The sequence below is a fragment of the Oncorhynchus masou genome, chromosome 16 (assembly GCF_036934945.1).
Source record: "Oncorhynchus masou masou isolate Uvic2021 chromosome 16, UVic_Omas_1.1, whole genome shotgun sequence".
Lineage (NCBI taxonomy): Eukaryota > Metazoa > Chordata > Actinopteri > Salmoniformes > Salmonidae > Oncorhynchus > Oncorhynchus masou.
Window position 1 is genome coordinate 44,299,911 of NC_088227.1, and position 25,839 is coordinate 44,325,749.

The window sequence follows — 25,839 nt, forward strand, 5'->3', positions numbered from 1 at the left end:
TCCTCCACCAAACTTTACAGTTGGCACTATGTATTGGGGCAGGTAGCGTTCTCCTGGAATCCGCCAAACTCAGATTCGTCCATTGGACTGCCAGATGGTGAAGAGTGAGCCGACACTTGGCATTTGATCTGTCTGCACAGAATACATACCCACAAACTCTGTCTGTCTGTCTGTCTGTCTGTCTGTCTGTCTGTCTGTCTGTCTGTCTGTCTTAGGCTTGTGTGCAGCTGCTCTTCCATGGAAACCTATCAGGATAAGGTAAGACCCAGATGCAGACCGTGTCGAGGTAACAATGTTTATGTCAGCAACAGCAACAGAGGCAAAGGTACAGGATGACAGGCAAGTCAGGCGTGCGGGTTCAGGGTCAGGACAGGCAAGGGTGAAAACCAGGAGGGCAAAAAAAAAAGAAAGACTGGGAAAAGACAGGAGCTGACAGGACAAACGCTGGTAAGCTTGACAAACAAGACAAACTGGCAACAGACAAACAGAGAACACAGGTATAAATACACAGGGGATAATGGGGAAAACGGGCGACACCTGGAGGGGGGTGTGGAGACAAGCACACTGATTGGTGAAACAGATCAGGGCGTGACAGAAGCCCATTTTATGAAGCTCCCGACGAACAGTCCCTGTGCTGACGTTGCTTCCAGAGGCAGTTTGGAACTCGGTAGTGAGTGTTGCAGCCGTGGACAGACGATTTTTACGAGCTACTCGCCTCATCACTCGACGGTCCCGCTCTGTGAGCTTGTGTGGCCTACCACTTTGTGGCTGAGCCGTTGTTGCTCCTAGACGTTTCCACTTCACAGTAACAGCACTTACATTTGACCAGGGCCAGCTTTAGCAGGGCAGAAATTTGATGAACTGACTTGTTGGAAAGGTGGCATCCTATGACGGTGCCACGTTGAAAGTCACTGAGCTCTTCAGTAAGGCCATTCTACTGCCAATGTTTGTCTATGGAGATTGCATGGTTGTGTGCTCGATTTTATACACCTGTCAGCAACGGATGTGGCTGAAATAGACAAATCCACTGATTTGAAGGTCCACATACTTGTGTATCTACAGTGTACCTTAAAAAAAAGGTATGGGCGTGTGCCGGAAAACCAGTCAGTATCTGGTGTGACCACCATTTGCCTCATGCAGCGGCGACACATCTCCTTCACATAAGAGTTGATCAGGCTGTTGATTGTGGCCTTTGGAATGTTGTCCCACTCCTCGTCCAGTTACTAGTGTAGGAAAATCGGTGTCATTTGTTGTCCGGTTGGAAGATGAACCTTCGCTCCAGTCTGAGGTCTCAAGCACTCTGTTTTTATCATCGATCTCTCTGTACTTTACGCCATTATCTTTGCCTCTATCCTGACTAGTCTCCCAGTCCCTGCTGAAAAACATCCCCACAGCATGATGCTGCCACCACCATGCTTCACCGTAGGGATGGTGCCAGGTTTTCTCCAGACGTGACGCTTGGCATTCAGGCCAAAGAGTTCAATCTTGGTTTCATCAGACCAGAGAATCTTGTTTCTCATGGTCTGAGAGTCTTCAGGTGCATTTTGGCAAACTCCAAGCGGGCTGTCATGTGCCTTTTTCTGAGGAGTGGCGTCCATCTGGCCACTCTACCATAAAGGCCTGATTGGTGGAGTGCTGCAGAGATGGTTGTCCTTCTGGAAGGTTCAGAGTGAGCATTGTTTTCTGGGTCACCTCCCTGACCAAGGCCCTTCTACCCCGATTGTGCCACTGTGTTCTTAGGAACCTTCAATGCTGCAGAATTTTTTGGGTACCCTTCCCCAGATCTGTACATCGACACAATCCTGTCTCTGAGCTCTACGGACAAATCCTTCGACCTCATGGTTTGGTTTTTGCTCTGACATGCACTGTCAACTGTAGGACCTTATATAGACAGGTCTGCCTTTCCAAATCATGTCCAATCAATTGAATTTACCACAGGTGGACTCCAATCAAGTTGTAGAAACATCTCAAGGATGATCAATGGAAACACGATGCACCTGAGCTCAGTTTCGAGTCTCATAGCAAAGGGTCTGAATAAATAAGGTATTTCTGTTTATTTTCTTTTATACATTTGCAAAACTTTCAATAACCTGTTTTTGCTTTGTCATTATGGGGTATTGTGTGTAGATTGTCGAGAAAAAAACCCAAATTGAATCAATTTTAGAATTAGGCTGTAATGTAAAAAATGAGGAAAAAGTCAAGCGGTCTGAATATTTTCTGAAGGCACTGTATGGAGGAGGGCGGGGCTTACTGCTCTTGATGGTTTAGTGCGCTTTCATACTTTTGATTGAGTTGCCCGTTATGCAGGTCACCATAGGAACTACAAACGAGAGGAGGGCGGGGCTTACATTTACTTCCTGGAATGTCAAGGATTTAAACAAACCAATCAAGAGAGACAAGGTCCTAGCCCACATGAAATCACTCTCGTCTGATATTATATTTTTTTGCAGCCCATCTGAAAAACAATTCTCGTAGCAGACTCAAATGTAGGTGGGTAGGTTATTCATTCTAGCTTCTCCGCCAAAACGAGAGGCACAGCGATTCTGGTACGGAAAGAAATTCCCTTTCTACATAAAACCACTAAAACCACTATTACAAATCAAATCAAATTGATTTTATATAGCCCTTCGTACATCAGCTGATATCTCAAAGTGCTGTACAGAAACCCAGCCTAAAACCCCCAAACAGCAAGCAATGCAGGTGTAGAAGCAAATAGAAAGGGTGATCGTAATTGACCCATTCTACTTCTGTAACTCTACTGAATATATATGGGCCAAACATTGATAACCTCACGTTTTTCAAAAGAGTCCTTGCCCTGATTCCAGATATCTCCCATATCTCCCATACTAAACCTGGTCATTGGTGGGGGGACCTTAACCATGTACTCTACCCGGCGTACCCCTACCTCCTACCTCCTATTCAAGCAAATTCTTGAATACCTACATCAAAAATTCATCAAAAATTCTAACTTATTTGATATTTGGATCATCTCCAATCTTACAGGTATGGAATACTCATTTCACTCTCATGTTCACAATGCTTATACCCGAATTGACTACTTTTTGGTTGATGCTAAATTAGTCCCTTACACCTGTAATGTGAAGTATCATGATATTATAATTTCTGACCGCAGTCCCACTCACCTTTTTCCCTGCGATTGGGTGACATCGTATCAAGCGAGAGGGTCTAGAGGTTAAACCCTCAGCTCCTCACAGAACTGACATTCTGTGAACACCTTAAAGACCAAATATAATTTTTCTTTGATACCAACAACACAGAATGAGACATCTCTAGTATTGTGGGAAACACTGAATGCTTATTTGAGAGGCTGTATCATGTCCTTTCAGGCTGCCAGGAGAAAAACAGAAAACATTTTGTAGAATTTGAAAAATAAATTCACTTACTGAATATGGAGAATGATAGTCATCCATCTATGGAGAAACATAAATAAAATAAAACTTTGAATATAATCGGATTCTCTCAGCTAAAAGAAATTGCTAAATATTTTCTCTTATAACAAGCACAAATATTTTTTAGTTTGGTGACAAACCGCACAAATGACTTGCCAGACAACTGCCAAAAACTGAGAGCAACCAAAATGATACACAAAGTTAAATCTGTATCTTGGGGAATTACTCTCTTCGCCTATAAGGACATCCGGTTCCGGGTTGGAGCGAGCGGTCGCATCTACACTTCGGTCCGCAGGTAGTATAACTTTTCATTACATTTCATTATAGTACAACGGTTTGATTTGTCTAATCTTAGCAATTTCTTCTTAGCTAGCTACATAGCCGTCTTTGTATCAAAGATAATTGCATAATTATCGTATTTCGTCGTCCTAACGTATCTGCCCAGCAGCTAGCTAAGCAGCTAGCTAACATCCACTGTCCACCAGCACTGTAGAAACTATTACACTCAACTGAACGACTCGATTAGCGTAGTGTCAGCTAGCTACATAGTTGTCTTCGCTGTCTTCGTATCCAAGATAATTGTGTAGTTTAGAGTGTGTAGACTTAGAGTGATTATCTTAATTTACCGAGGTTAGCTAGCCAGCTATTTGTCGTCCTTAACGTAGGAGATGCTGCTAGCTAGCTAGCCAACAGCTAGCCTACCTCTACCGAATTGAACTTCAACTACCCGGTCAACATTCCGTCGCTCCACAGGTAGTATCACATTTTCATTTCACTTCATTACAGTACAACGGTTTGATTTGTTTGATCGTAGCTAGCCAGCTACATAGCCGTCTTTGTATCTAAGACAATTGTGAAGTCTAGAGCGATTTTCTAGGTTAGCTGGCCAGCTATTGTCGTTCTGTTAACGTAGCTAGCCAGCTAGCCCCCGAATAGCAGCACTGTAGAAACTATTACAGTACAACGGTTTGATTTGTTTGATCGTAGCTAGCTAGCTACATAGCCGTCTTTGTATCTAAGACAATTGTGTAGCCTAGAGCGTTTTTCTAGGTTAGCTAGCCAGCTATTGTCGTTCTTCTAAGGTAACGTAACGCAATCAACCTGCTAGCTAGCCAGCTAGCCCCCGAATAGCAGCACTGTAGAAACTATTACACTCGACGGAACGACTTGATTAGTGTAGTGTCAACATCGCAGCCACTACCAGCTAGCCTACTCCAGCAGTACTGTATCATTTTAGTCAATAAGATTCTTGCTACGTAAGCTTAACTTTCTGAACATTCGTGACGAGTAGTCCACTTGTCATTCCAATCTCCTTTGCATTAGCGTAGCCTATCTATCCCTGTTCTCTCCTCTCTGCACAGACCATAGAAACGCTCCACACCGCGTGGCCGCGGCCACCCTAATCTGGTGGTCCCAGCGCGCACGACCCACGTGGAGTTCCAGGTCTCCGGTAGCCTCTGGAACTGCCGATCTGCGGCCAACAAGGCAGAGTTCATCTCAGCCTATGCCTCCCTCCAGTCCCTCGACTTCTTGGCACTGACGGAAACATGGATCACCACAGATAACACTGCTACTCCTACTGCTCTCTCTTCGTCCGCCCACGTGTTCTCGCACACCCCGAGAGCTTCTGGTCAGCGGGGTGGTGGCACCGGGATCCTCATCTCTCCCAAGTGGTCATTCTCTCTCTCCCCTTAACCATCTGTCTATCGCCTCCTTTGAATTCCATGCTGTCACAGTTACCAGCCCTTTCAAGCTTAACATCCTTATCATTTATCGCCCTCCAGGTTCCTCGGAGAGTTCATCAATGAGCTTGATGCCTTGATAAGCTCCTTTCCTGAGGACGGCTCACCTCTCACAGTCCTGGGCGACTTTAACCTCCCCACGTCTACCTTTGACTCATTCCTCTCTGCCTCCTTCTTTCCACTCCTCTCCTCTTTTGACCTCACCCTCTCACCTTCCCCCTACTCACAAGGCAGGCAATACGCTCGACCTCATCTTTACTAGATGCTGTTCTTCCACTAACCTCATTGCAACTCCCCTCCAAGTCTCCGACCACTACCTTGTATCCTTTTCCCTCTCGCTCTCATCCAACACTTCCCACACTGCCCCTACTCGGATGGTATCGCGCCGTCCCAACCTTCGCTCTCTCTCCCCGCTACTCTCTCCTCTTCCATCCTATCATCTCTTCCCTCTGCTCATACCTTCTCCAACCTATCTCCTGATTCTGCCTCCTCAACCCTCCTCTCTTCCCTTTCTGCATCCTTTGACTCTCTATGTCCCCTATCCTCCAGGCCGGCTCGGTCCTCCCCTCCCGCTCCATGGCTCGATGACTCATTGCGAGCTCACAGAACAGAGCTCCGGGCAGCCGAGCGGAAATGGAGGAAAACTCGCCTCCCTGCGGACCTGGCATCCTTTCACTCCCTCCTCTCTACATTTTCCTCCTCTGTCTCTGCTGCTAAAGCCACTTTCTACCACTCTAAATTCCAAGCATCTGCCTCTAACCCTAGGAAGCTCTTTGCCACCTTCTCCTCCCTCCTGAATCCTCCTCCCCCTCCCCCCTCCTCCCTCTCTGCAGATGACTTCGTCAACCATTTTGAAAAGAAGGTCGACGACATCCGATCCTCGTTTGCTAAGTCAAACGACACCGCTGGTTCTGCTCACACTGCCCTACCCTGTGCTCTGACCTCTTTCTCCCCTCTCTCTCCAGATGAAATCTCGCTTCTTGTGACGGCCGGCCGCCCAACAACCTGCCCGCTTGACCCTATCCCCTCCTCTCTTCTCCAGACCATCTCCGGAGACCTTCTCCTTACCTCACCTCGCTCATCAACTCATCCCTGACCGCTGGCTACGTCCCTTCCGTCTTCAAGAGAGCGAGAGTTGCACCCCTTCTGAAAAAACCTACACTCGATCCCTCCGATGTCAACAACTACAGACCAGTATCCCTTCTTTCTTTTCTCTCCAAAACTCTTGAACGTGCCGTCCTTGGCCAGCTCTCCCGCTATCTCTCTCAGAATGACCTTCTTGATCCAAATCAGTCAGGTTTCAAGACTAGTCATTCAACTGAGACTGCTCTTCTCTGTATCACGGAGGCGCTCCGCACTGCTAAAGCTAACTCTCTCTCCTCTGCTCTCATCCTTCTAGACCTATCGGCTGCCTTCGATACTGTGAACCATCAGATCCTCCTCTCCACCCTCTCCGAGTTGGGCATCTCCGGCGCGGCCCACGCTTGGATTGCGTCCTACCTGACAGGTCGCTCCTACCAGGTGGCGTGGCGAGAATCTGTCTCCCGCCACGCGCTCTCACCACTGGTGTCCCCCAGGGCTCTGTTCTAGGCCCTCTCCTATTCTCGCTATACACCAAGTCACTTGGCTCTGTCATAACCTCACATGGTCTCTCCTATCATTGCTATGCAGACGACACACAACTAATCTTCTCCTTTCCCCCTTCTGATGACCAGGTGGCGAATCGCATCTCTGCATGTCTGGCAGACATATCAGTGTGGATGACGGATCACCACCTCAAGCTGAACCTCGGCAAGACGGAGCTGCTCTTCCTCCCGGGGAAGGACTGCCCGTTCCATGATCTCGCCATCACGGTTGACAACTCCATTGTGTCCTCCTCCCAGAGCGCTAAGAACCTTGGCGTGATCCTGGACAACACCCTGTCGTTCTCAACCAACATCATGGCGGTGGCCCGTTCCTGTAGGTTCATGCTCTACAACATCCGCAGAGTACGACCCTGCCTCACACAGGAAGCGGCGCAGGTCCTAATCCAGGCACTTGTCATCTCCCGTCTGGATTACTGCAACTCGCTGTTGGCTGGGCTCCCTGCCTGTGCCATTAAACCCCTACAACTCATCCAGAACGCCGCAGCCCGTCTGGTGTTCAACCTTCCCAAGTTCTCTCACGTCACCCCGCTCCTCCGCTCTCTCCACTGGCTTCCAGTTGAAGCTCGCATCCGCTACAAGACCATGGTGCTTGCCTACGGAGCTGTGAGGGGAACGGCACCGCAGTACCTCCAGGCTCTGATCAGGCCCTACACCCAAGCAAGGGCACTGCGTTCATCCACCTCTGGCCTGCTCGCCTCCCTACCACTGAGGAAGTACAGTTCCCGCTCAGCCCAGTCAAAACTGTTCGCTGCTCTGGCCCCCCAATGGTGGAACAAACTCCCTCACGACGCCAGGACAGCGGAGTCAATCACCACCTTCCGGAGACACCTGAAACCCCACCTCTTCAAGGAATACCTAGGATAGGATAAGTAATCCTTCTCACCCCCCCCCTTAATGATTTAGATGCACTATTGTAAAGTGGCTGTTCCACTGGATGTCAGAAGGTGAATTCACCAATTTGTAAGTCGCTCTGGATAAGAGCGTCTGCTAAATGACTTAAATGTAAATGTTAAATGACATCAATGCCAGATTCCATATCTCTCTTCAATGCAGACCAAAAGATCTTAGCAAAAACTCTGGCTAACAGGCCATTTAGTTGATTCGGACCAGACCGGCTTTATCCCTAACAGAAAGTCATTCTTCAATCTTAGGCGCCTCTTCAACATGATGTTTTCTCAGAGGTTACCCAACGTGGACCTTGTCGTTATATCTATTGACGCCGAAAAGGCCTTTGAACAAGCAATCTATTTAAGGTCCCACAGAAATGTTTTATTGGAGACGGGTTTATAAAATGGATCCAGCATCTATATAGGAACTACTGTGCGAGAATAGTCACTAACCATTTTTAAATGACTACGCCACCTCTGTACCACACACATACAATTATCTGCAAGGTCCCTCAGTCGAGCAGTGAATGTCAAGAACAGATTCAACCACAAAGACCAGGAAGGTTTTCCAATGCCTCGCAAAGAAGGGCACCTATTGGTTGAGGGGTAAAAACAAACAAACAAATAAAACATACATCAAATATCCATTGGAGCATCGTGAAGTTATTAATTTCACTTTGATCACTACAAAGATATGTAGTTTTCCACTCTACATTACCCAACTATATAGATAATGTACAGATAACATGGAAGAGGTCGAGGAAATAAACAAGGAAAAATACGTTTAACTGTGTCGTGAACACCACAAACATTAACGAACCCTCACACAGGAAGCTCAGTGATTGGATTGTCTCAGTACAGCCAGAGGGGCGCCACGGCAAACAGCAGGCTGTAGATTTATAGGAAGTAACGTCCTTGGTTGTTTTACATAATTCACATTAGTCAACAGCTCAATCACAAAAAAAACCTGTCCAAATTGAAATGGTGAAAGAGCTTGACACTGAGAAATGAATAGATGGGTTGATTTTGACTATGTCTCTTTCTGGTCTTTCACTTCAGCTGATCACGCCAGCCTTTCTAATGGTACCCGGCCTGAGTCAGCCAAACTGAACATTCATAATTCACTAGCATCAGCGTTCACCATGTACACAACCTGATAGACTACAATCACTGCTTGAATAATGTTTATTTTTTTAAAGAGCACACTTAACAGCACGCTATTAATTAAAATAACAAAATAATTAAACACCTAGGAATCTGCATGACTGGCTATATAGAGTACTCGTCTTTCAAATTCAGTTCACCAGTCCATCAGCGCATACTGAAGGGATAGAGAGCTAGCCTCAGTCGATCGGTCACAGCCCAGTCATTTTCAACCACAGCCATATGCCAGGTAGCCTAGCGAGCCGTTGTTGTGCGCCAGTAGCCGAAAGGTCGCTGGTTCGAATTCCCGAGCCGACTAGGTTAAATATCTTCTCTATGTGCCCTTGAGCAAGGCACTTGACCCTAATTGCTCGTCTAAGTCGCTCTGGATAAGAGCATCTGCTAAATGACTAACATGTCAAACGTAATACCCAACGTGAAGTGTTTTAGAGAGTGTGTCGATATCCTGATTAGCCACACTGGGTTGAGATACAGTTGCATAAATTCACAGCAGCCAGAGAGAGAGAGAGAGGGATAGAGTGAGAGTGAGAGAGAGAGGTGGGGAAAGAAAGAGAGAGAGAGAGGGAAAGAAAGAGAGAGAGAGAGAGAGAGAGAGAGACAGAGAGACAGAGAGAGAGAGAAAGGGGGGTGGGACCCAGACTGTCTATAATGAATTAAGAGAGAGCGGCTCGTGCCATGTCAATATTGAATTGAATGGTGGTAGAAAATAAACTGAGATAGAGACCGTTGGCGTCTACAGGATCCTGAAGGCTACTGGCATTTAACTGACATAGTGTACTCCAGACCTGATTACAAATATTTGAAATACTTTTAAGAATTTGCTTAATTTTCAAGTTTTGTATTTAGCCTGCTCAATAAAGCCCAGCTAAAGTTTTTTTTAAATATTTAAAATAGTATTTAAACCCAGTTCTGCACCTTATTCTATATCTACCTCATTTTCAATCTAGTCTCATTCTGTACCTTATTATGTATATATCTCATTCTGTATCTACCTAATTCTGTATCTACCTAATTCTGTATCTACCTAATTCTGTATCTGCCTCTTTCTAACCCATTCTGTACCTGCCTCATTCTGTATCTGCCTCATCCAGCCTAATTCTGTATCTGCCTCATTCTGCATATATGTCATTCTGTATCTACTTCATTCTGTAACTACTTAATTCTGTATCTGCCTCATTCTGCCTCATTCTGTATCTGCCTTATTCTACCTCGTTATGTATCTACATCATTGTGTATCTGCCCCGTTCTACCTCATTCTGTATCTACCTCATTCTGTATCTACCTCATTCTGTATCTACCTCATTTTGTATCTACCTCATTCTGTATCTACCTCATTCTGTATCTACCTCATTCTGTATCTACCTCATTCTGTATCTGACTAATTGTTACTCATTCTGTTTGTTCCTATTTCTGTATCTACCTCATTCTGTATCTGACTAATTGTTCCTCATTCTGTTTGTTCCTATTTCTGTATCTACCTCATTCTGTATTTGCCTCATTCTGTATCTGCCTCATTCTGTATCTGACTAATTGTTCCTCATTCTGTTTGTTCCTATTTCTGTATCTACCTCATTCTGTATTTGCCTCATTCTGTATCTGCCTCATTCTGTATCTGACTAATTGTTCCTCATTCTGTTTGTTCCTATTTCTGTATCTACCTCATTCTGTATTTGCCTCATTATACTTCATTATGTATCTTCCTCATTTTGTATCTGCCTCATTCTACCTCATTCTGTATCTACCTCATTCTACCTCATTCTGTATCTGTCATTCTATCCGCATTCTGTATCTGCCTCACTCTACCTCCTTCTATATTTGCCTCATTCTCCCTCATTCTGTATCTGTCTTATTCTAACTCATTCTGTATCTGCCTCATTCTACCTCATTCTGTATCTATCTCATTCTGTTTCTGTCTAATTCTGTATCTACCTCATTCTGTATCTACCTCGTTGCGTATCTGCTTAATTCTGTATCTACCTCGTTGCGTATCTGCTTAATTCTGTATCTACCTCATTCTGTATCTACCTCGTTGCGTATCTGCTTAATTCTGTATCTACCTCATTGTGTATCTGCCTCATTCTACCTCATTTTGTATCAGCCTCATTCTATATCTGCATGCAGAAATGCAACAACATCACAAAGAGGCAGAGAGAGAAAGCAGGGCAGTCCTTTTCTAAAACAGGGACTTCCTCTCTATCTGTGCCTGCAGGCAAGAAGGTACCTCAGGTGGGTGGGCCAGGTGTGATAGAACATGAGGTGTCTCTCCAGAAGGTATCTCAGGTGTGATAGAACATGAGGTGTCTCTCCAGAAGGTATCTCAGGTGTGATAGAACATGAGATGTCTCTCCAGAAGGTATCTCAGGTGTGATAGAACATAATGTGTCTCTCCAGAAGGTATCTCAGGTGTGATAGAACATGAGGTGTCTCTCCAGAAGGTATCTCAGGTGTGATAGAACATGAGGTGCCTCTCAAAACACTTCTGCTCCATTATGTAATGCAGCAACGAAGGCCCTAGAGCCCTACCGCCCTAGACAGACATCGATAAACAGGCATCGTTAATTACCCGTAAATTACAATCACATTGACATTTTCTATGATCAGCACCTCATTAAAACGTTACAATAGACACTGATAAGGATAAAGGAAAACGAACACACAAATCCCATAGCCCATATGAAGCTTCTATATAAAACTGAAGTGCAAGTGCAAGGAGTTAGGGGTCAGGGTTAGTGTCATATTCGGATTTGGGGGTAAGAGCAAGGGGTCAACATTAGGGGTAGGGTAAGGGGTAGGGGTAGGGGTAGGGAAGGGGTTAGGGGTCAGGGTTAGGGGTTAACATTAGGGGTAGGGGTAAGGTAAAGGTTACCTTGGTTGGAGCTGTTGGTGGGGAATGGTTAGGGGTCAGGGTGAGGGGTTAACATTAGGGGTAGGGGTAGTGTAAAGGTTACCTTGGTTGGAGCTGTTGGTGGGGAATGGTAAGGGGTTAGGGATCAGGGTTAGTGTAAATGTACCCTTGGTTGGAGCTATTGGTGGGGAATGGTAAGGGGTTATGGGTCAGGGTTAGGGGTTAACATTAGGGGTAGGGGTAGGGTAAAGGTTACCTTGGTTGGAGCTGTTGGTGGGGAATGGTAAGGGGTTAGGGGTCAGGGTTAGGGGTTAACATTAGGGGTAGGGGTAAGGTAAAGGTTACCTTGGTTGGAGCTGTTGGTGGGGAATGGTAAGGGGTTAGGGGTCAGGGTGAGGGGTTAACATTAGGGGTAGGGGTAGTGTAAATGTACCTTGGTTGGAGCTGTTGGTGGGGAATAATAAGGGGTTAGGGGTCAGGGTGAGGGGTTAACATTAGGGGTCAGGGTTAGTGTAAATGTACCTTGGTTGGAGCTGTTGGTGGGGAATGGTAAGGGGTTATGGGTCAGGGTGAGGGGTTAACATTAGGGGTAGGGTTAGTGTAAATGTACCTTGGTTGGAGCTATTGGTGGGGAATGGTAAGGGGTTAGGGGTCAGGGTGAGGGGTTAACATTAGGGGTAGGGGTAGGGGTAGGGAAGGGGTTAGGGGTCAGGGTGAGGGGTTAACATTAGGGGTAGGGGTAGTGTAAATGTACCTTGGTTGGAGCTATTGGACAGGAAGCGGTCAGACTTCTTGAGGGTTCTGAAGTGGACCCTCTTGCTGGCCTGACTCTCTCCGTACAGACCAATGGACTGGACCTGGATAATATAGTCTGTCTCCTCGTCCAGATCCCACAGAACACAGGCCTTGCTGGTGGTATTCACCTCCCTGATGAAGCGCTGGGTGTGGCCCTGCTGTCTCTGAAATACAGGACAGAGATATAGGGTATTCATATCAATCAAATCCAATGTTTTATGTCACATGCTTGGTAAACAACAGGTGTAGACTAATAGTGAAATGCTTACTGACAAGATAAAGGATTAAAAAAAAGATACAGGGAGTACCAGGTAATAACATGGTTATATACAGGAATTACCAGGTAATAACATGGTTATACACAGGGAGTACCAGGTAATAACATGGTTATATACAGGAAGTACCAGGTAATAACATGGTTATACACAGGGAGTACCAGGTAATAACATGGTTATATACAGGAAGTACCAGGTAATAACATGGTTATATACAGGAAGTACCAGGTAATAACATGGCTATATACACAGGGAGTACCAGGTAATAACATGGTTATATACAGGAAGTACCAGGTAATAACATGGTTATACACAGGGAGTACCAGGTAATAACATGGTTATATACAGGAAGTACCAGGTAATAACATGGCTATATACACAGGGAGTACCAGGTAATAACATGGTTATATACAGGAAGTACCAGGTAATAACATGGTTATACACAGGGAGTACCAGGTAATAACATGGTTATATACAGGAAGTACCAGGTAATAACATGGTTATATACAGGGAGTACCAGGTAATAACATGGTTATACACAGGGAGTACCAGGTAATAACATGGTTATATACAGGAAGTACCAGGTAATAACATGGTTATATACAGGAAGTACCAGGTAATAACATGGCTATATACAGGGAGTACCAGGTAATAACATGGTTATATACAGGGAGTACCAGGTAATAACATGGTTATACACAGGGAGTACCAGGTAATAACATGGCTATATACACAGGTAGTACCAGGTAATAACATGGTTATATACAGGAAGTACCAGGTAATAACATGGTTATATACAGGAAGTACCAGGTAATAACATGGTTATATACAGGAAGTACCAGGTAATAACATGGTTATATACAGGAAGTACCAGGTAATAACATGGTTATATACACAGGGAGTACCAGGTAATAACATGGTTATATACAGGAAGTACTAGGCAATAACATGGTTATATACACAGGGAGTACCAGGTAATAACATGGTTATACACAGGGAGTACCAGGTAATAACATGGCTATATACAGGGAGTACCAGGTAATAACATGGCTATATACAGGGAGTACCAGGTAATAACATGGCTATATACACTGGGAGTACCAGGTAAAAATATGGCCATATACAGGGAGTGCCAGGTAATAACATGGCTATATACACAGAGTACCAGGTAATAACATGGTTATATACAGGAAGTACCAGGTAATAACATGGCTATATACAGGAAGTACCAGGTAATAACATGGCTATATACAGGAAGTACCCGGTAATAACATGGCTATATACAGGGAGTACCAGGTAATAACTAGGGTGAAAGAGGAGCGATTACAATCGAGGAAACCAACTCTAGATTTAACCTTAGCCTGCAGCTTGGATATGTGCTGAGAGAAGGACAGTGTACCGTCTAGCTATACTCCCAATACTTGTATGAGGTGATCACCTCAATCTCTAAACCCTCAGAGATAGTAGTCACACCAGTGGGGAGAGGGGCATTCTTCTTACCAAACCACATGACCTTTGTTTTGGAGGTGTTCAGAACAAGGTTAAGGGTAGATAAAGCTTGTTGGACACTAAGAAAGCTTTGTTGTCGAGCATTTAACACAACATCCAAGGAGGGGTCAGCTGTGTATAAGACTGTATCATCTGCATATAAATGGATGAGAGAGCTTCCTACTGCCTGAGCTATGTTGTTGATGTACACTGAAAATAGCGTGGGTCCTAGAATGAGCCTTGGGGTACTCCCATGGTGACAGGCAGTGGCGGAGACAGCAAATATTCTGACTTTATGCACTACACTCTTTGAGAGAGAGAGGTAGTTAGCAAACCAGGCCAAAGACCCCTCAGACACCAATACTCCTTAGCCGGCCCACAAGCATGAAATGGTCTACCGTATCAAAAGATTTGGCCAAGTCAATAAAAATAGCAGAACAACATTGCTGAGAATCCATGGCAATGGTGACATCATTTAGGACCTTTTAAGGTTGCAGTGAAACATCCATAATCCGAGAGGAAACCAGATTGCATACCAGAGAGAATACTATAGATATCAAGAAAGACAGTCAGTTGACTATTGTCAAGTTTTTCCAACACTTTTGATGAATGGCAAAATAGAAATTTGCCTATAACTGTTAGGATCAGCTTGATCTCCCCCTTTAAATAAACAATGCACTGTGGCTGCCTTCCAAGCAATGGGAACCTCCCCAGAGAGGAGAGACAGGTTAAAAAGGTCAGAGACAGGCTTGGTGATGATAGAGGCAGCAACCTTAAAGAAGAAAGGGTCTAAACCATCTAACACAGATTTTTTGGGGTATCAAGTTTAAGGAGCTCCTTTAGCACCTTGGACTCAGTGACTCCCTGCAGGGAGAAACTTTGTAGCGGGGCAGGGGAAAAAGAGGGAGGGGCATCGGGGCAAGTCGCATTAGAAGAGTTGGGAGATGAGGAAATGTTGGATGGGCAAGGAGAGCTCAGCCATCTGCTTCTTGTCAGTAACAACAACATCATCAACATTAAGGGACATGGGGCAGCAGTGAGGAGCCAGGTTTATTATCCAGGTCTTTAACTGTTTTCTAGAACAATGGCACTAAAAATATCAAAAAAGAAGGTGCAGGTAGGGTACAGGTAGGGACTTACTGCAGGTACAGTACATGTAGGGACTTACTGCGGGTAGGGTACAGGTAGGGACTTACTGCAGGTAGGGTACAGGTAGGGACTTACTGCAGGTACAGTACATGTAGGGACTTACTGCGGGTAGGGTACAGGTAGGGACTTACTGCAGGTAGGGTACAGGTAGGGACTTACTGCAGGGTACAGGTAGGGACTTACTGCAGGTAGGGTACAGGTAGGGACTTACTGCAGGTAGGGTACAGGCCAGTGCTGATGGTGGACGATAACACCCAGCAACAATCAACAAATAGCTATTTGAAAGTTTAATGCTTATAACCAGCAAATCAAATTGTTTGGGGACAGACTTGGTGGAGACAACCGAGCACTGAAGGTGTTCCTTGGTAAAGATTGACACTCCACCACCTTTGGTAGATCTGTCTTACTGAAAAAGGTTACATACCAGAAAGGTATTTCTTAACCATGTCTTAGTAATGATCAACACATCTGGATTGGAGCGTCAAAGCCACACTTTCAATTGATACATTTTTGGTAATAAGCTTCTAGTGTTAACGTGCAGAAAACACAGGCTTTTAATATAGCAGAAATCAGTGAAGCGGATATCAGAGCACAAGTCAGACTTGGGGCTAGCAAAGGTAGCTGGGCCAGTGTGTACATGCACATTTCCAGATATCATCAGCAGTAATACAATCAAGGCCCGGCAGAGGACAGGGAGAGCTCTGCAGTGTTGATTTATGACATCTGAATGTGCATCATCAGATGGCAACAAGATATTATTTTACAGCAATTTCATACGGTAGCATGAAAACAAAGCTGGCGAGAGGTGGTTAGAATAAGATGGGAGGTCAATAGGCTGTGTAACCAATAGAGAGTCAGAGTCCCGAGTGTGGGAACAAACGTAGTCTGGCCCATGGTTGGGTAAACAAGCAAGTTCATAGTCCACAAACCACGCAGGAGTCATGGGGCAAATAGCATAAAGCACAAGAAAAATATATAACGACTTGGGGCTAGTCAAGCTAATTCAGAGTCACTTGCCCCAACAGTGCATGTGTGCTGGAGATGAGCAGCAGCTCGGGAGAGAGGGGGGAGTGTGGCGGGGGTATGAAAATCTGGTGCAGTCCATGATGAGGAGATGCATTGCAGTACTTAATGCAGCTGGTGGCCACACATACACTTAGGTTGGAATCATTAAAACTTGTTTGTCAATCACTCCATAAATATATTGTTAACAAACTATAGTTTTGGCAAGTCGGTTAGAATGAGGTAGATATCTACTTTGTGCATGACACAAGTCATTTTTCCAACAATTGTTTACAGACAGATTATTTCACTTATAATTCACTGTATCTCAATTTCAGTGGGTCAGAAGTTTACATACACTAAATTGACTGTGACTTTAAACAGCTTGGAAAATTCCAGAAAATAATGTCATGGCTTTAGAAGATTCTGATAGGCTAACTGACATAATTTGAGTCAATTGAAGGTGTACCTGTGGATGTACTTCAAGGCCTACCTTCAAACCCAGTGCCTCTTTAATTGACATCATGGGAAAATAAAAATAAATCAGCCAAGACCTCAGAAAAATAATTGTAGACATCCACAAGTCTGGTTCATCCTTGGGAGCAATTTCCAAACACCTGAAGGTACCACGTTCATCGGTACAAACAATAGTACGCAAGTATAAACACCATGGGACCACACAGCCGTCATACCGCTCAGGAAGGAGACGCGTTCTGTCTCCTAGAGATGAACTTACTTTGGTGTGAAAAGTGCAAATCAATACCAGAACAACAGCAAAGGACCTTGTGAAGATGCTGGAGGAAACAGGTACAAAAGTATCTATATCCACAGCAAAACGAGTCCTATATCGACAAAACCTGAAAGGCCGCTCAGCAAGGAAGAAGCCACTGCTCCAAAAACGCCATAAAAAAAGCCAGACTATGGTTTTGCAACTGCACATGGGGACAAAGATGGAACTTTTTTGGAGAAATGTCCTCTGGTCAGGCCATAACGACCATCGTTATATTTGGAGGAAAAAGGGGGAGGCTTGCAAGAATAGAAGAACACCATCCCAACCGTGAAGCACGGGGGTGGCAGCATCATGTTGTGGGGGTGCTTTGTTGCAGGAGGGACTGGTGCACTTCACAAAGTAGATGGCATCATAAGGAGGAAAAATTACTTGGATATTTTGAAACAACATCTCAAGGCATCAGTCAGGAAGTTAAAGCTTGGTCCCAAATGGGTCTTCCAAATGGACAATGAGCCCAAGCATACTTCCAAAGATGTGGCTAAATGGTTTAAGGACAACAAAGTCAAGGAATTGGAGTGGCAAAGCCCTGACCTCAATCCTATAGAACATTTGTGGGCAGAACTGAAAAAGCATGTGCGAGCAAGGAGACCGACAAACCTGACTCAGGTACACCAGCTCTGTCAGGAGGAATGGGCCAAAATTCACCAAACTTATTGTGGGAAGGCTACCCAAAATGTTTGACCTAAATGAATTTAAAGGCAATGCTACCAAATACTAATTGAGTGTATGTAAACTTCTCAACCACTGAGAATGTGATGAAAGAAATAAAAGCTGAATAAATCATTCTCTCTACTATTATTCTGACATTTCACATTCTTAAATTAAAGTGGTCCTAACTGACCTAAGACAATACATTTCTATTAGGATTAAATGTCTGGAATTGTGAAAAACTGAGTTGAAATGTACTTGGCTTAGGTGTATGTAAACTTCCGACTTCAACTGTAATTCATTGGAATTCTAGAAAACCTAAACAGAGAGGAGGCTGTATATCCCTTTTTTTTAAATCAGCATGCCTAGGTAGTTTCACTATTCTAAAAGAGATGGGAAATGTCTCTATGACAAAAGCTATTAAAAGAGGCGATACAGGACAACCTTGTCTGGTTCCAGGCTTTAACGAAAATTTCTGTTATTTTATGCAGTTTGTTTTAGACAGATGGTGAGTTGTATAAGGACCAGGTTCCTGGACACAAATAAGCCTAGTCCTGAACTAAAAAGTGGAGAATGCTTTTTAGTCCAGAACTAGAAACAATCTGTGTCTGGGAAACCAGTCCTAAAGGGCTCGACACACTATATGCAAACAGAGCGACTGAGCGTCGCATACGGGCCGTTCCAAAAAATTCAGCCACACAAAAGTACGCAGAACTACGCAGAGAGCGACGCAGAACTACGCAGAGAGCGACGCAGAACTACGCAGAGAGCGACGCAGAACTACGCAGAGAGCGACGCAGAACTACGCAGAGAGCGACGCAGAACTACGCAGAGAGCGACGCAGAACTACGCAGAGAGCGACGCAGGACTACGCAGAGAGCGACGCAGAACTACGCAGAGAGCGAAGCAGAACTACGCAGAGAGCGAAGCAGAACTACGCAGAGAGCGAAGCAGAACTACGCAGAGAGCGACGCAGGACTACGCAGAGAGCGACGCAGAACTACGCAGAGAGCGAAGCAGAACTACGCAGAGAGCGAAGCAGAACTACGCAGAGAGCGACGCAGAACTACGCAGAGAGCGAAGCAGAACTACGCAGAGAGCGAAGCAGAACTACGCAGAGAGCGACGCAGAACTACGCAGAGAGCGAAGCAGAACTACGCAGAGAGCGACGCAGAACTACGCAGAGAGCGACGCAGAACTACGCAGAGAGCGAAGCAGAACTACGCAGAGAGCGACGCAGAACTACGCAGAGAGCGAAGCAGAACTACGCAGAGAGCGAAGCAGGACTACGCAGAGAGCGACGCAGGACTACGCAGAGAGCGACGCAGGACTACGCAGAGAGCGACGCAGGACTACGAGAGAGCGACGCAGAACTACGCAGAGAGCGAAGCAGAACTACGCAGAGAGCGAAGCAGAACTACGCAGAGAGCGAAGCAGAACTACGCAGAGAGCGACGCAGAACTACGCAGAGAGCGAAGCAGAACTACGCAGAGAGCGAAGCAGAACTACGCAGAGAGCGACGCAGGACTACGCAGAGAGCGACGCAGAACTACGCAGAGAGCGAAGCAGAACTACGCAGAGAGCGAAGCAGAACTACGCAGAGAGCGACGCAGAACTACGCAGAGAGCGAAGCAGAACTACGCAGAGAGCGAAGCAGAACTACGCAGAGAGCGACGCAGAACTACGCAGAGAGCGACGCAGAACTACGCAGAGAGCGACGCAGAACTACGCAGAGAGCGACGCAGGACTACGCAGAGAGCGACGCAGAACTACGCAGAGAGCGAAGCAGAACTACGCAGAGAGCGAAGCAGAACTACGCAGAGAGCGACGCAGGACTACGCAGAGAGCGACGCAGAACTACGCAGAGAGCGAAGCAGAACTACGCAGAGAGCGAAGCAGAACTACAGAGAGCGACGCAGAACTACGCAGAGAGCGAAGCAGAACTACGCAGAGAGCGAAGCAGAACTACGCAGAGAGCGACGCAGAACTACGCAGAGAGCGAAGCAGAACTACGCAGAGAGCGAAGCAGAACTACGCAGAGAGCGACGCAGAACTACGCAGAGAGCGAAGCAGAACTACGCAGAGAGCGACGCAGAACTACGCAGAGAGCGAAGCAGAACTACGCAGAGAGCGAAGCAGGACTACGCAGAGAGCGACGCAGGACTACGCAGAGAGCGACGCAGGACTACGCAGAGAGCGACGCAGGACTACGCAGAGAGCGACGCAGAACTACGCAGAGAGCGAAGCAGAACTACGCAGAGAGCGAAGCAGAACTACGCAGAGAGCGAAGCAGAACTACGCAGAGAGCGACGCAGAACTACGAGAGAGCGAAGCAGAACTACGCAGAGAGCGAAGCAGAACTACGCAGAGAGCGACGCAGGACTACGCAGAGAGCGACGCAGAACTACGCAGAGAGCGAAGCAGAACTACGCAGAGAGCGAAGCAGAACTACGCAGAGAGCGACGCAGAACTACGCAGAGAGCGAAGCAGAACTACGCAGAGAGCGAAGCAGAACTACGCAGAGAGCGACGCAGAACTACGCAGAGAGCGACGCAGAACTACGCAGAGAGCGACGCAGAACTACGCAGAGAGAGCGACGCAGGACTACGCAGAGAGCGACGCAGAACTACGCAGAGAGCGAAGCAGAACTACGCAGAGAGCGAAGCAGAACTACGCAGAGAGCGACGCAGAACTACGCAGAGAGCGAAGCAGAACTACGCAGAGAGCGAAGCAGAACTACGCAGAGAGCGACGCAGAACTACGCAGAGAGCGAAGCAGAACTACGCAGAGAGCGAAGCAGAACTACGCAGAGAGCGACGCAGAACTACGCAGAGAGCGAAGCAGAACTACGCAGAGAGCGAAGCAGAACTACGAGAGAGCGACGCAGGACTACGCAGAGAGCGACGCAGAACTACGCAGAGAGCGAAGCAGAACTACGCAGAGAGCGAAGCAGAACTACGCAGAGAGCGACGAGAACTACGCAGAGAGCGAAGCAGAACTACGCAGAGAGCGAAGCAGAACTACGCAGAGAGCGACGCAGAACTACGCAGAGAGCGAAGCAGAACTACGCAGAGAGCGAAGCAGAACTACGCAGAGAGCGACGCAGAACTACGCAGAGAGCGAAGCAGAACTACGCAGAGAGCGACGCAGAACTACGCAGAGAGCGAAGCAGAACTACGCAGAGAGCGAAGCAGAACTACGCAGAGAGCGACGCAGGACTACGCAGAGAGCGACGCAGGACTACGCAGAGAGCGACGCAGGACTACGCAGAGAGCGACGCAGAACTACGCAGAGAGCGAAGCAGAACTACGCAGAGAGCGAAGCAGAACTACGCAGAGAGCGACGCAGGACTACGCAGAGAGCGACGCAGGACTACGCAGAGAGCGACGCAGGACTACGCAGAGAGCGACGCAGAACTACGCAGAGAGCGACGCAGAACTACGCAGAGAGCGACGCAGAACTACGCAGAGAGCGACGAGGACTACGCAGAGAGCGACGCAGGACTACGCAGAGAGCGACGCAGAACTACGCAGAGAGCGACGCAGAACTACGCAGAGAGCGACGCAGAACTACGCAGAGAGCGACGCAGAACTACGCAGAGCGAAGCAGGACTACGCAGAGAGCGACGCAGAACTACGCAGAGAGCGAAGCAGGACTACGCAGAGAGCGACGCAGGACTACGCAGAGAGCGACGCAGAACTACGCAGAGAGCGACGCAGGACTACGCAGAGAGCGACGCAGAACTACGCAGAGAGCGACGCAAACAGACCACTGTCACTCCATTTGCGTAGAGTACGTAGAGCACTTAAACATTTATTTTACGCCTGCTACCTTTAGATCACGTTGGAACTAAAACTCTATAAAAGTCCATGAAGTGAAACAGGTATGAGGGTGTTATTTGCCTAGTATGCACATAGAGTGAGAATAGAGATCAGTATTCATAGGTTGTTCCACTATTCTAAGCATTCTAAGTATTCTAAGCATTCTCAAAGCTATTCATCCCGAAAATTGCTCTCTGACAGCTGTGGATATTCACCCTGGAACCGTATACTAAACATGTTGAGGTTTATTTAAGATTCTTAGTTTAGGAGGCCTTCGGGGGAGTCAAACTTTCCTTCATCGTCATTTATATTAGCATGTAAACCAAGTCTTTCGGTAATGCTGAGAAAACCAAACAGTGTAAAATTGAAGGCCAAGGCTTACAGACATCTTTATTCACCATAGCACATCAGACATTTTGTTGGAGCATCTGCCAAGTGCATAAACAGGCTACAATATGTCCAGAACTGTGCTGCACGTGTCCTCACCCACACCTCTCCCCTGCGAGCGCATCACTCCAGTGCTGTTCAACCTTCAATAGCTCCCCATATGTTCCTGCATCGAGTACAAAATATTGGTTCACACCTACCAAGCTATCCACAACTCTGGACCTGAGTACCTGTCTGACCTCATCCTACCTACCAAGCTATCCACAACTCTGGACCTGAGTACCTGTCTGTCCTCATCCTACCTACCAAGCTATCCACAACTCTGGACCTGAGTACCTGTCTGACCTCATCCTACCTACCAAGCTATACACAACTCTGGACCTGAGTACCTGTCTGACCTCATCCTACCTACCAAGCTATCCACAACTCTGGGCCCAAGTACCTGTCTGACCTCATTCTACCTACCAAGCTATCCACAACTCTGGACCTGAGTACCTGTCTGTCCTCATCCTACCTACCAAGCTATCCACAACTCTGGGCCCAAGTACCTGTCTGTCCTCATTCTACCTACCAAGCTATCCACAACTCTGGGCCCAAGTACCTGTCTGACCTCATTCTACCTACCAAGCTATCCACAACTCTGGCCCTGAGTACCTGTCTGACCTCATTCTACCTACCAAGCTATCCACAACTCTGGGCCCAAGTACCTGTCTGACCTCACTCTACCTACCAAGCTATCCACAACTCTGGCCCTGAGTACCTGTCTGACCTCATTCTACCTACCAAGCTATCCACAACTCTGGGCCCAAGTACCTGTCTGACCTCACTCTACCTACCAAGCTATCCACAACTCTGGCCCTGAGTACCTGTCTGACCTCATTCTACCTACCAAGCTATCCACAACTCTGGACCTGAGTACCTGTCTGTCCTCATCCTACCTACCAAGCTATCCACAACTCTGGCCCTAAGTACCTGTCTGACCTCATCCTACCTACCAAGCTATCCACAACTCTGGACCTGAGTACCTGTCTGACCTCATCCTACCTACCAAGCTATCCACAACTCTGGACCTGAGTACCTGTCTGTCCTCATCCTACCTACCAAGCTATCCACAACTCTGGCCCTAAGTACCTGTCTGACCTCATCCTACCTACCAAGCTATCCACAACTCTGGACCTGAGTACCTGTCTGACCTCATCCTACCTACCAAGCTATCCACAACTCTGGACCTGAGTACCTGTCTGACCTCATCCCTTCTCACCTCCAGGTCCGTCTCCCTTCAGCAGCCCCGCAGCTGCCTAAAAACTATGGGTGACAGGGCTTTCAGGTGCACGGCTCAGTTCTCATGTCCTCCACATCTGACGACACCAGTATATAGCTTTGTTCTCTGTGTTCTATGTTCTGTTTATTTTCTTTTATTATTATTATTTAGAGCGGTATCAGTATCCCACCTAACACATCAGATATTTAGCACGGTATCAGTATCCCATCTAACACATCAGATATTTAGCACGGTATCAGTATCCCACCTAACACATCAGATATTTAGCACGGTATCAGTATCCCACCTAACACATCAGATATTTAGCACGGTATCAGTATCCCATCTAACACATCAGATATTTAGCACAGTATCAGTATCCCCCCAAACACATCAGATATTTAGAACGGTATCAGTATCCCACCTAACACATCAGATATTTAGCACGGTATCAGTATCCCACCTAACACATCAGATATTTAGCACGGTATCAGTATCCCCCCTAACACATCAGATATTTAGAACGGTATCAGTATCCCCCCGAACACATCAGATATTTAGAACGGTATCAGTATCCCACCTAACACATCAGATATTTAGCACGGTATCAGTATCCCACCTAACACATCAGATATTTAGCACGGTATCAGTATCCCACCTAACACATCAGATATTTAGCACGGTATCAGTATCCCCCCTAACACATCAGATATTTAGCACGGTATCAGTATCCCACCTAACACATCAGATATTTAGAACGGTATCAGTATCCCCCCTAACACATCAGATATTTAGAGCGGTATCAGTATCCCACCTAACACATCAGATATTTAGAACGGTATCAGTATCCCCCCTAACACATCAGATATTTAGAACGGTATCAGTATCCCATCTAACACCTCACATATTTAGAGCGGTATCAGTATCCCACCTAACACATCAGATATTTAGAACGGTATCAGTGTCCCACCTAACACATCAGATATTTAGCACGGTATCAGTATCCCACCTAACACATCAGATATTTAGCACGGTATCAGTATCCCACCTAACACGTCAGATATTTAGAACGGTATCAGTATCCCACCTAACACATCAGATATTTAGCACGGTATCAGTATCCCACCTAACACATCAGATATTTAGCACGGTATCAGTATCCCATCTAACACATCAGATATTTAGCACGGTATCAGTATCCCCCCGAACACATCAGATATTTAGAACGGTATCAGTATCCCATCTAACACATCAGATATTTAGCACGGTATCAGTATCCCCCCTAACACATCAGATATTTAGCACGGTATCAGTATCCCACCTAACACATCAGATATTTAGCACGGTATCAGTATCCCACCTAACACATCAGATATTTAGCACGGTATCAGTATCCCACCTAACACATCAGATATTTAGCACGGTATCAGTATACCACCTAACACATCAGATATTTAGAACGGTATCAGTATCCCACCTAACACATCAGATATTTAGCACGGTATCAGTATCCCACCTAACACATCAGATATTTAGCACGGTATCAGTATCCCACCTAACACATCAGATATTTAGAACGGTATCAGTATCCCACCTAACACATCAGATATTTAGAACGGTATCAGTATCCCCCCGAACACATCAGATATTTAGCACGGTATCAGTATCCCCCCAAACACATCAGATATTTAGAACGGTATCAGTATCCCATCTAACACATCAGATATTTAGAACGGTATCAGTATCCCCCCTAACACATCAGATATTTAGAACGGTATCAGTATCCCACCTAACACATCAGATATTTAGAACGGTGTCAGTATCCCACCTAACACATCAGATATTTAGAACGGTATCAGTATCCCCCCTAACACATCAGATATTTAGAACGGTATCAGTATCCCCCCTAACACATCAGATATTTAGCACGGTATCAGTATCCCATCTAACACATCAGATATTTAGAACGGTATCAGTATCCCCCCTAACACATCAGATATTTAGAACGGTATCAGTATCCCACCTAACACATCAGATATTTAGAACGGTATCAGTATCCCCCCTAACACATCAGATATTTAGAACGGTATCAGTATCCCACCTAACACATCAGATATTTAGAACGGTGTCAGTATCCCACCTAACACATCAGATATTTAGAACGGTATCAGTATCCCCCCTAACACATCAGATATTTAGAACGGTATCAGTATCCCCCCTAACACATCAGATATTTAGCACGGTATCAGTATCCCACCTAACACATCAGATATTTAGCACGGTATCAGTATCCCACCTAACACATCAGATATTTAGCACGGTATCAGTATCCCACCTAACACATCAGATATTTAGCACGGTATCAGTATCCCACCTAACACATCAGATATTTAGCACGGTATCAGTATCCCACCTAACACATCAGATATTTAGAACGGTATCAGTATCCCACCTAACACATCAGATATTTAGCACGGTATCACCCTAACACATATGCAACAATGACATTTACTGAATAAACACCGTTAT

The 25,839-nt window shown here is 46.0% G+C and overlaps 1 protein-coding gene across 1 annotated transcript in view; it reads right to left on the reverse strand.

Moving 5' to 3' along the window:
- fndc4a (fibronectin type III domain containing 4a) overlaps positions 1–25,839 on the reverse strand; it is a 63,145-nt gene that overhangs the window by 29,072 nt on the left and 8,234 nt on the right. Inside the window, exon 4 of the mRNA XM_064991754.1 lies at positions 12,449–12,653. Coding sequence (XP_064847826.1) covers positions 12,449–12,653 — 205 coding nt within the window. The remainder of the gene's footprint in view (positions 1–12,448; positions 12,654–25,839) is intronic.